This window comes from Lissotriton helveticus, chromosome 2_2 (genome assembly GCF_964261635.1).
Source record: "Lissotriton helveticus chromosome 2_2, aLisHel1.1, whole genome shotgun sequence".
NCBI lineage: Eukaryota > Metazoa > Chordata > Amphibia > Caudata > Salamandridae > Lissotriton > Lissotriton helveticus.
In genome coordinates, this window is record NC_136060.1 from 508,447,579 (window position 1) to 508,460,328 (window position 12,750).

The window sequence follows — 12,750 nt, forward strand, 5'->3', positions numbered from 1 at the left end:
AGAGTAGAAGTATGAAAGTGTCAAACAATTTAGTGCAGTACTACTGTTGACCAGTATTAAGATGGGTAACAAGGATAATGCTGCCAAATACACCAGAGGGCAGAAGTGCAGGCATGGCTCTGACAGTAAGCAGTTCTTCTCCAGACTCCAGTTGAGCTGGTGACTTGGGATCACCAGAGCTGACAATGTGCCTCATGCATTGTAGTTTGTACCTCTCAGTTTCATGAGGGCAAATTATGGGTGGTTAAGGGCTAGCATGCATGCAGCTATAAAGCAGCAATTTTAACTGTGAGCCACATAGAACAGGTGTAGCTGCTTTAGAGTTATTTATTTTTAGAGTTTTGTATAGCGCGAACATGACCCAAGCCGGTATCAGAGCGCTTTACATACGAGTTGTAGAAGACAGTTAGATAGCTCTGGAAGACAAAGTAGAAAAATATACATCAGCAACATACTGACATCTTAGCGGGCGACACTTGAGGCCGTAGCAAACGCTAGGTAGCAGAGTAATCGGCTAAACAAGATAGGAGACAAAGGGAGAAAAAACTTCTAGCTCAACGCAGCGTTCATCAGAAGGCATTTCACTTCCCTTTTGAGGGAAAATGTTGAAGGAATCGGTCCTGTTTCCACAGGTAGGGAGTTACAAATTTTCGGTGCAATACTAGAGAATGTACGATTGTAGGTTTTTATTTATTTTATTTCTTCGGCTTAAGCAGCAGGGTGCTGGTGCTCCTAGAGGGCCGGGAGCCTCCCTATAGTTCGAGCTTATTTGCCAGGTACAGAGGAGTGTTCAAGTGTAGTCTCCATGAATCACACATGCAATTTTTAACTGGATCCTTGATTCAAACGGAAGCCAGTCGAGCGATTTCAGGTCCGGAGATGTGGTTGGTTCGGAAGCCCGCATAGAGTAGCACAGCTGTATTCTAGTCTTGAGCTGTCTAGTGCTGGCACAGCAGATTTGAATTGATTTTGGAAAAGGGGGGTGGTGATGGACAGAGTTTCTGAATGATGCAGAATACTCTTACCAAGTCAAGAGATCATGGTTTTAATCCATCACAGTTTTTTAGCTCAATGCACCATCCCAGCTCAGAACCTGGCTATATGCAAATTAGTCTGTTCCTGTCCCAGTGCATGCTGGGAACAGGGCAAACCAAACTACCAAGCCAATTCTTGTACCATAATCGGTTTTATCCACACTATGTGTGGGAGGGTATACTCAGACGTGAGTACCTTGCTCATTGCACCATCTGGATTCAAGCAAGCCGGGCCGAAGAAGGCTGTGATGCCAGAAACCGGTCCCCGGAAGCTTGTTTCCTTCCCAGTATAAGAATTGGCTTGGGAGGAGCCAAGATGGCGATCGGAACGGTCGCATAACCGCCTCGCTCCGTGATTTCTTCCTCCCCGCCACCTATCCTGTATTTCATCCTGTTCGGGGTGTTCCGAATTTGGTCACCAAGGAAAAGCCTTCACTTACCATCCTTGTCCGGGGCTCTGGCGTGCAGTCATTTCGGCGTTCTGCCCTTGTTGCCTTGCTGGCCTTCCCGGCCCTGACGCCGGGGCCTCGAGTGCTGTGCTTGCCCGGAGATGTTCGGAGTACCGGCGGTCCGGAACCGGTGGAGAGACCCGATGCTGGGAGCCTGAGAGCCGCGGGCCGGAAGCCCTGGAGCGGACCCACCCCCGCGGGTGGGCCACCCCGTATGTCCGATTGCCTGCCGGCCCGACGAAGAGAAGCCACGCTGTCCGGCACCCCTCAAGTGGTAGCCCACTCCTGTTGCTTGTCCCGCCCGGGGTCCGGTGCTGGGCTCCCCCCCGAGTGTTGTGGGGAGCACGCCCGTTCTTCTGGTGACTCCTTTCTCCGCCGAGCGCCATCCGCCGCGGATCGGTTGTGTGCCCTGGGGCCGCCGGTGCTCCTGGTGGCCTTGGAGGCGCCCACGATGATGGCGGCGGGCGCTGTGCTTAAGATGGCGGATGGCCCCTCGGAGAGTCTTTCTCCTGGAGACAGGGAAGTTGCTGCATTTGTCTTCTCCAGCCCTCGTTTGATTCGGGCGGCCCCTACTCGGAGTGCTGTCTTGTCTGCCCTGGCTGCTCTGGGGATCGACCTGTCCTTGAGGTGCCGAGACTTGGAGTCGCGGATCTCCGCCGTGGCTGCTCCGCCATTTTGTGATGCGGTGTCGTCTTCCCGAATTGTGATGGTTGAAACTTCTCCGGCTGCTGTGCTGGGATCTCCAGCTGGGTGTTTGATTCTATGGGATCATGTGGACCCGGTGCCGATGCTGCAGTGTTTCCTACATCCTGATTTCTCTGCTTCGTGCTGGACAGCCCAGATATTGTGCTTGGCCACGTGGATCGTTGAGGTACTTTTGCATTCTGACTGCTGCCGAGTTCTCCTGGTTGCTTCTTGTTGGCCGGGACGGTGTTTTGCGGAGATCCCACTGGCCTTCCTGGACTGGTATGGACCCACTGTATCATTCTGCTTTTCGGCCGTGGCGGAGTCTGGAAGCTCGACTCTTCATAAAAGTGGACAGGGGTGATTGTGCCGGAGTACCTGTGGGACCCTTTTAAATGGCATCTCCAGGCCTCATTATTTTGGTTAGTTCTTGTTTTTCATCCTTGTGTGGGCTTTTTTCAATGTCCTTTTCGACCTCGATTGGTGATCCGTTATTGCGGGCGGGGTAGTATTCCATGTTTCGATCGCTGGCTCCTCTCCTCTCCTGTCCTTCTTTTTCCTCTCCTTCTCTCTCCTTCTTCTTTCTCTTTCTTTGTTATTATTCCCTTTCTCTTTCTTCTATATTTCGGGTGACTCTGGGCGACAGGCACGCTGTTTAGTGGGGTAGGCCGTAGCCATTACAGTGATGTAGGGTGGGGGGGGGGGGGGGGGGGTGTTTGTTATTTTAGTTTGTTTTGTTCTATGGTCCCTTTTTCCTTTTTCAGGGGGTGGGCTATGTCCCTTTGTTTTCACTCCTTTGTTTCGTAAGTGTCCGCACTTTCTCCTTTTCCGGGGCGGGAGGGCTGTACATGTGGCGTCCACGTTATTTGTTTGCTGACATTTGACCTTTATTTTTGAACTTTTGCTGGGCGTGGGATGTCTTTGGGCTTCGCCCTACTAGGGTTATTTGATTGCGTGGGGGGCTGTCTCCCTCCCGCCCCCCCCCTCTTTTTCTGTATATGTTGCGTGACGCCCGGTAGATATGGTTGCTGCCTCCTCTATAAAATGTAAAATGAAACCTTTCTTATCCTGGCGCTGACTGTTTAACGTCTTTATTTTACGTCTATCCTGTATTCATTCTATTGTACGCATTGATGTTGCCCCTTTTTTGACTCTCCTGCTTTTGCGGCCGGCCCCTGTGGTTGTAGGCCTGCGCTTGTACTTCTACGTGTCTTTCAATAAAGGTTAAAAAAAAAAAAAAAAAAAAAAAAAAGAATTGGCTTGGTAGTTTGGTTTGCCCTGTTCCCATCATGCACTGGGACAGGAACAGACTAATTTGCATATAGCCAGGTTCTGAGCTGGGATGGTGCAGTGAGCTAAAAAACGGTGATGGATTAAAACCATGATCTCTTGACTTGGTAAGAGTATTCTGCATCATTCAGAAGCTCTGTCCATCACCACCCCCCCTTTTCCAAAAACAGCAGATTTGAAGTCATCATGGGGAAGGTAGGGTTTGAGTTTTCTTGGGCTGCTCAGTTGATCGTTCGCTCCTTTGATAGATGCTCTGATGTGACCCTGCAGGTTTAAGTTCTTATCTAGCACCATTTCTAGTGATTTTGTGGAATCAATGATGCGTGGTGTGCAGTTGAGAGCCGAAAGGTTTGTTAGATATTTCTTAACAATGGGGGCTTGCCTAGTGGGTGAGATGAGGAGGAATTTCGTTTTAAGGGCATTTAGTTTGAGGCGGTTAGAGGTTAGCCAGTTTAGTGTTTTGTGCAGGGTTCCGTTGAGTGACTTGATATCTTCAGGTGAAGGAGATTTTCATGCACAGTTGGGTATCATCCACATACATGTGATATTGATGTTTGAAGCTTTGAGGATTACAGTAAAGGGTTCAATGAAAAGGTTAAAGAGCGTGGGGGAGAGCGAGGACCCTTGGGCACACACAGCGTGCAGGGACTGGAGTTGGATAGAGTTTGATTGGATTTGACTCAGAGTTCTGTTGTTGAGAAACGAGGCAAACCATTTTAGTACAGTGCCTGAGAGACCCAACCTAGATTCGGAAAGGTTAAGTAGATTGTCATGTTTGACAGTGTCAAATGCAGATGAGAGATTGAGTAGTATTATTAGGCAAAATTCATTCTGGTCAAGCTAAGTAAGTGTGTCATCCACTATATGAGTGAAGGCCGTTCAGTTTTATTTTATCTATGAAAATAGAGTTGTGTACAATAGTCTCTTTATGTTGCTCTACTCCTCACTTATGTAGGAACGGTGTAACGGCCCATCTAAATGAAGAAGTGTCTTTGCTTCATCACCCAGCTATATTGTCTACACTGGTGGTGTGTGTTCTTTGACATGTCCAAGGGTGGTCATCATTTGTAGTCATTGCTTTGGGATGCCAGGCCCATCTGCTACAAACATCAGCGGAGATTTCGCCCTAAGTGGGTCAGAGTAACAACCAATGACCTGCATCATGAATCCTTTTGATCACTGCAATGGTCAGCAAATGCGAGATCACACAAGATGATAAAACTCATGGGCAAAGCATGGGCTTTTTGAACAAAGATGAGAAAACCTCGATTGCAATAGCCAGAAACAAGGCCTGCACCGAGACTGGGCAGCTGTCACCAAGGGGTCAATATATGACACCTTGTTTGTTTAACGGGGAGGGGATTGAGCATGGATACATTTACTTAAAGTAGAGATTGTAAAGGCATCTTCTTTCTACAAAAACAAAGGGATAAGACAACACAGTGGTGATGCTGTCCTATTGTAAAGGCTGTTCACTTGAATTGCCCTTGGGTCAAATTAACTTACCAAATGTGCTAGATATACGCATTTGCCACAAAATCTGTGAATTTTCGTGCATCGAAACATTAAATTCTAATGTCATTGAGGCAAAATGTATGACTTTACATCGCTTGCATGTACCATGCACACACCATTAGGTATAGTTAATTGAAACTATATATTTTTCCAATCTTTTTTTCATTTGTTTGGAGGGGGACCCTGCCCCCACACCCCCCTTCATTAAATTACCTTGAATACCCCTACCGAACCCTAAAGGTAGGCTTACCACCCTGTCCCTACCCACCACTAAACCCCTAACACTACTCAACATCAGGTGACCAGCCTGACTTCGCGTGAAGCGGTCGCTCCACCCTTCCTCCTGACTACATAGCGCTGCAACCGGTATCGTAGCGCTGATCCCTCACCACTGCCACAGCCTAAATTTGAATATTATCTTTATAGCATTAGCACCCGCTCCGCTGCGTTGCGCTCCACATTGCTCTGTGTGTCCTAATTTGCTAAAGTGCGAACGCTCCGCATTGCCTTGCCGACTCTGCATATCTGCCTTGTCTTCGCTCCGCATTGCTTTTGAATTTGATTTTCATTTTAATTGTGCCCGTGTGTTAACTCGCATTGCCCACAGCGTCCTATTGCCCTGTTGTTGCATCCATTTTGTTGTGCCTGCAGCCCGTCCCTCCCCCTACGCTCCCGCCTCCCAGCTCCCCCTCCCACCCACGAGTCTCCAGGACCGGCCCAGCTGGGAAACTCTGTGACCAGCCTGACTTCGCGTGAAGCGGTCGCTCCACCCTTCCTCCTGACTACATAGCGCTGCAACCGGTATCGTAGCGCTGATCCCTCACCACTGCCACAGCCTAAATTTTAATATTATCTTTATAGCATTAGCACCCGCTCCGCTGCGTTGCGCTTCACATTGCTCTGTGTGTCCTAATTTGCTAAAGTGCGAACGCTCCGCATTGCCTTGCCGACTCTGCATATCTGCCTTGTCTTCGCTCCGCATTGCTTTTGAATTTGATTTTCATTTTAATTGTGCCCGTGTGTTAACTCGCATTGCCCACAGCGTCCTATTGCCCTGTTGTTGTTGCATCCATTTTGTTGTGCCTGCAGCCCGTCCCTCCCCCTACGCTCCCGCCTCCCACGCTCCGCCCCCTCCACTTCTCCATTTATGTCAGATGCACCCACGCGCAGCGTTTACGCGCAGCGACCTCGCCCCAGTCGCGCCAAAGGTAAGCCCGTCTACGCCCGTCCGCGCCTGGACCGCGCCCAGCGCCAGACCCCCTGGCCCCCGCCGCTCCCAACCCTCTAGAGTCACATACGATGCCGCTACTCTCCTCGCCCTCAACCCCGGACGCACCCCACTATGCTGCGAAGCTACCCCAGGACGTACCCACGGCCCATTCGCCTGCCTATCCTGCAAGTTCAACTGCTTCAGGACCCTCACCAAACCCACTTCCTCCACACACAGCTCCGAACCCAACCGCCTGAAATGCATCCTACTGAACACCCGCTCGGTCCACAGACATGCAACAGAACTCTGGGACCTAATCAACACTGCGTCACCTGACATCGCCTTCCTTACTGAAACATGGATGAACGCATCTTCTGCCCCCGACATCGCCATAGCCATACCGGACTCTTACAAGATTATTCGAAAAGACCGCACCTATCAATCTGGAGGAGGCATCGCCATCGTCCACAGAAACACCATCAAAATCACAACCAGCTCTGACGACAATCTTGCAACCGCCGAACATCTCCACTTTCAGATCCACACCGACCCCAGGACCACCCTTAGAGGCACCCTCATTTACAGGCCTCCAGGCACCCGCTCTCAATTCAACGACGACATCACAGACTTCGTCAGCCCGCACGCCCTCGCCTCCGAGAACTACATTCTTCTAGGAGACCTCAACTACCACCTTGAAAACATACTCGACAACACCACCACCACCCTTCTGGACAACCTGTCCAATCTCGGACTCAAACAACTTGTTGACACCCCACTCACACAGCCGGACACACGCTCGACCCTATCTTCACCTCCAGCAAGCACATCTCCTTCGATCGCACTACAGCTCTCCACTGGACGGATCACAGCTGTATTCACTTCAGCTACCAAACCACCCTGACCCACAACCGCCCACAACCCAACCCCCGGAGAAACTGGAACAAAATCACCACCGACCAACTCCTCACATCACTCAACCAAAGCCCTCCCACCCTAGCAATGGACCCAGACCAAGCAGCCACCAACCTCAGGCAGTGGATTACCCACAGTGCGGACGAACTAGCACCCCTGAAAAAGCACCAGTTGAAATCATCCAGCAAAAAGGCTCCCTGGTTCAACGATGAACTTAAAAAATCCAAGAAGCTATGCCGCACCCTGGAGAAGAAGTGGAGAAAAGTCCCAACCTCAGACAACATGGCCTCCCTCAAGACAGCCACCCGCAAACACCACCAACTGATCCGATAAGAAATCAGCATTCAAGGACCGTCTCGACAACAATTCTCATAACAGCAAGGAACTCTTCAATATCGTCAAAGAATTCACCAACCCTACCGCAGCATCCAACGACATTACTCCCTCCCAAGACCTCTGCGATGCGCTATCCTCCTTCTTCTACAACAAAATTGCCGACATCCACAACAGCTTCAAGAATATTCCCAGTGATCAACCCGCCCCACCCCCTTCAGATCCCACCCCTCCAACTAACAACCTCAACGCCTGGAACCCAATCAACACTGAAGACACCATTCGCCTCATGAACTCAATCCACTCTGGCTCGCCTTCTGACCCCTGTCCCCACCACATCTTCAACAAAGCTGATTTCATCATCGCACCCCAACTCCGCGATGTCATCAACTGCTCTTTCAACTCTGCCACCTTTCCAGAAATCTGGAAACACGCCGAACTCAGCGCCCTTCTGAAAAAACCCACAGCAGATCCCTCAGAACTGAAAAACTACTGACCCATATCCCTCCTCCCTTTCCCGGCCAAAGTCATCGAGAAAGCCGTCAACAACCAACTCGCCGCCTTCCTTGAATCCAACAACTCCCTGGATCCCTCACAGAACGGCTTTCGAGCCAAACACAGCACCGAAACCGCCCTCATTGCGGCGACCGACGACATCCGAGCACTCCTGGACAACGGAAAAACAGTGGCCCTCATTCTACTCGACCTCTCCGCCGCCTTCGACACTGTCTGTCACAGCACCCTCATACAACGCCTCAACAACATCGGCATACAAGGAAAAGCCTTGGACTGGATCATCTCGTTCCTAGCTGGGAGAACTCAGAGTCGGACTCCCCCCATTCTACTCAGAGGCCACCGAAGTCATCTGCGGCGTACCTCAAGGTTCCTCACTCAGCCCCACCCTCCTCAACGTCTACATGAGTCCTCTCGCCTCTAACGCGCGTCAACACAACCTCAACATTATCTCCTACGCCGACGACACCCAGCTAATCCTTTCCCTCACCAAAGACCCCAACACCGCCAAAACCAATCTTCACGAAGGTATGAAAGAAGTAGCCGAATGGATGAAACAGAGCCGCCTGAAACTCAACTCAGACAAAACGGAGGTGCTCATCCTAGGATCCTCCCCCTCAGCTTGGGACGACTCTTGGTGGCCTTCCGCTTTGGGCTCAGCACCCACACCCACAGACCATGCACGTAACCTTGGCTTCATTCTAGACTCCTCTCTCTCAATGTCCAGACAAGTCAACGCCGTCTCGTCCTCCTGCTTTAACGTCCTTCGCATTCTCAAAAAGATCTTCCGCTGGATCCCCATCAAGACAAGAAAGACTGTCACCCATGCACTGGTCACGAGCCGACTGGATTATGGCAACACACTTTACGCCGGAATTACAACAAAATTACATAAAAAACTCCAGCGCATCCAAAACGCGTCAGCGAGACTCATATTAGACATCCCGCGTCAAGAGCACATCACCGGACACCTAAAAAACCTCCACTGGCTTCCCGTCAACAAAAGAATTACTTTCCGCCTCCTTACCCACGCACACAAGGCCCTTTATAATCTAGGACCCGAATGCCTCAACACCCGACTGTCCTTCTACAATCCCACCCGCCAACTAAGATCATCCAATCAAGCCCTCGCCGCAGTCCCACGCATCCGAAAATCCACCATGGGTGGCAGATCCTTCTCCTTCCTGGCTGCCAAGACCTGGAACTCACTCCCCACCCACCTCCGCCTTACTCAGAACCACATCTCCTTTAGAAAAGAACTGAAAACCTGGCTATTCGACAAACAATGAACCCCTCCCTCTAGCGCCTTGAGACCCTCTGGGTGAGTAGTGCGCTATATAAATGCCCGAACTTGAACTTGAACTCACACTCAATACCCTTACCTGCCCCTAAACCCTATAAGTACCCTTACCTCCCCATACCCACCCCTAAACCCTAAATACAACCTTACCACCAAATATCCTTACCCAACCCAAAAATTACCTTTATCACCCTATAGCCCTACCCTACACCGTAAAAAAAAAATACCTGTACCCTTACTCACTAATAAAATTACCTTTACCACATGTACCACTACCCATCCCAAACCCTGATTTATGCCTGTATTTATATATCTTAATGGGAGTTTCCCACTGAAGCAACCTATTGCAGCGAAGGTTTCACACGGGTACTGCAGCAAGGATCTCTCATAAACAGACAGTATCACAAACTATAACCATGAAATGTACAAAGGTTCTGTTATTTATCGCTCTTAAAACACTTAGTTTAAGTTCTTTTAAACCACCAAGAGCCAGACATCTACCATCAAGTCAAGAATGTTCTCAGTTGTAAAGTAAAAAGTACAAAAATACGCGGCACTATTCTGTACAGCCACCCTTTTGTACTCACATTGCGTAATCTAGCTTTCAGCCTGGTCAATTATCGAAGCGAATAATGTATACTCAGAAAAACAAGTCTTCGCATTAGAGTCCGGGACGCTTACACAAGACCATGGCTCGACTGAGGGTGCTGTGGAAAGCCTAGACAAAATAAGGAGATACAGGCCCCTACTCATTAGAATACATGTACTCCTCCCCCTGCCCCCACAGTACGCTCAAACACAAATCTGTTTCCCTCTCTCTAACTGCTCGAAGCACCGTTAAACAATCTATTTAACAGTCAACCAGAGAATATGAAATAGCATGCCTCCACTGTTGTGGTGTATCCCACTCACATAATATGAAAACTTTTTTGTTGGTAAATTAAAAACCCTTACAATATAAAAGCACTAACATTTTCTAAAATGGATACATTTGTTACAATTGTTTAAAACAACAATTAACTTTTTAATTAAAACTCTACTTGGCTTATTAGCTGCTGTTAAAAGTCTCGCGGACCAAATTCGAATCAGCAATTTGTTTATGACCGACAAGCTGTTGATGTGGCCAATGATGGAGTTTCCCACTGCAATAATGGGACAGGGTTAGCGGCCCCGATAACTTCCAACTGGCTTAATGCTTTAATAACAAATTTCGTTGACCCGATATTCAGCTTTGTGTTGTCCGGGTTAAAGGCTGTATTATGGCTTGTCGGCAAGATCGGATTCCAAGTCTTATCCATTATTCTCGCGATAATAAACGTCTAAAAGTGAGCATTGTTGGGCATAGGCAAACTATATGTTCCAAACCCTGGGTATGGTGGCCGCACAACTTGCTTTGGGTGTCACTGTCTTCCCGGTGCCATTCAGGAAGATTTTTCAAAAAAACGCAGTTCCCCCAGCCTCAGCGCCAGGAACTTTCGTTTCAAGTAAAGTGCTGAGGTGCTTGATAAATGAAGGGATTCAACTCCTGGATTAAAGTTAGTAATTACTGCCACGGCGTGTTTTCTTTTTGACAGTATTGCCCGGTCGGAGTGAAAGGATCACAACCTCGCACTCTTCTTAAACCCACCAGTACTAAACTGTGTTACAGTTACACACACATGAAACACTAGAGCACGAGTATACGCAGACCTTTTGCCACATACTGAAGGCCAATTTTCCATTTCTGCACCTATATTCCTGTAGTAGATGTTACTCCTTAGCACACACTTCATAGACTGATTCGACTCTTCCTAAGCGTATGCCCCAAAGAAGGTAAAAATCTCACCAGAGGCTGAAAGTGGGAAAGGAGAGATCAATGAGTGAGACGAATCGGAGGTTGTAAATCTCTGGGAAGTATATACGAACCTCTCCAGGTTTTAAATATCCTGCCCCCATCGCTTTTGTAAATGAATCTCAGCCCTGCCTAGGGCGAGATTCCCATCTTTCAGTGCCTTAAGTAAGATCACTCCGCTTTCTCTGCCTAGGGGGATCTGTTGCTAGTTCATCTACCTGGGGCTTATTGATCTGCCTCTTCCAGGGGGGGGGGGTTATCCCTCCGCACAGTAGGATTCGATGCTGTGATACTATACACCTCACCACTCTATACTCAAGAGCATATCTGCCTCATTGTCTCTGTTGTATATGAAACCCACTCTTAAGCTATCCATGGGGTAGGTTTACTTTGTCCCTTTCCCAGAGTATATTTACTCGCACGATTCTCGCTTCCCACGTCCCCACTGCATATCTGCCACACATTGACTCCACTTTATAGACCCTTCCTACGTGGGGTGTATATAGACATCAGGATCTAGGGGAGATTTAACCTGGTGTCAATCATTCCTCTCTCTGATTTATTGACACCCTCTTCTGGGGGATATTTACCAGCTCCTTGCTGAGAGTCTATCCACCCCTCCCTTCCCCTGAGGGCAAACTGACCCCCCCCCCCCCCCCCTGTTCTTCCTATGGGTATACAGACCCTCCTCTCTTCTCCTAGGGGTATAGTGACCCCCTCCCCTTTCTTCCTAGGGGTACACTTGACCCCCCCCCCCCCAACCCCCTCTATCTTTCTGAGGTATATTTGCCCTTATCTCCTCTTAGGGTACATGGACCCCTGTGTCCACCTGGAGTATATTTATCAGGCCCCTCCCCCAGGGTTTATCTGACCCTGATCCTGGGGCACACGTACCCCCTCTCTTCTCCTGGTGTATATTTAGCGTCTCTTCTCCCCTCCCGGGTTAATTTGCCCCGGTTCCGGGGGGGACCCGTCCCCCTCTTCCTTGGAGTGTGTATTTACCCTCCTCCCTCCCCTGTCCACCGCCCCTCATCCCTCCAGTGAGGGTCATGTCGCGGGGTGTCGCGATAGGCCGCTATGTCGCGACATGTCGCCGCCTCCCTCACCTGCAGCTGGCGCTGCCGGGCCGCCCAGGTCTCCTCCCCCGCCGGCCGCTCCGTGCTGCTGTTCCCGTGGCTCAGCCAGGCCCGCTCCATCCCTCCGCGTCTACCGGCCGCCCCGCCGGCCGCGCGCTCGGCCTCCCGGCTCCGCCAGGGCTTCCGCCGCCGCTGCAGCCGCCATCACCCGCCGGCCAGCAGCAGTGCTCCCTGCCGCCGCGCAGCCAATCAGCGCACGCTGCGGAGCTCACACTGACAGCAGGGTCCGCCAATCACCTGGGGCGCTCCAAAGAGACACCCCGTGTGCACCAATCGCCTGCCTCGTGAACCCGCCCTTCCACCTCACCAAAGGCTTCTCTAAAACAACAGGGTAGACAAAGAGCCCCGCGGGGCACGCCGTTCCATGATAGGCGACGTACTCACCAGCCAATCAAGACCCGGAACGCTTGTTTTCGACAAAAAACTACCCAATGAGGGGGGAAAATTAGAAACATCTCCCGCCCAACGTGACTCAATTTCCCCTCACTGCCTGGACATCCCCCAGTAACAAGAAGGACATGGGAAACTTGTTTGTTTTGTTAG

At 50.1% G+C, this 12,750-nt stretch overlaps 1 protein-coding gene across 1 annotated transcript in view; it reads right to left on the reverse strand.

Moving 5' to 3' along the window:
- WBP1 (WW domain binding protein 1) overlaps positions 1-12,375 on the reverse strand; it is a 53,451-nt gene extending 41,076 nt beyond the window's left edge. The window contains exon 1 of the mRNA XM_078678790.1: positions 12,178-12,375. Coding sequence (XP_078534916.1) covers positions 12,178-12,267 — 90 coding nt within the window. The 5' untranslated portion in view covers positions 12,268-12,375. The remainder of the gene's footprint in view (positions 1-12,177) is intronic.
- Positions 12,376-12,750: the final 375 nt, after the last annotated feature.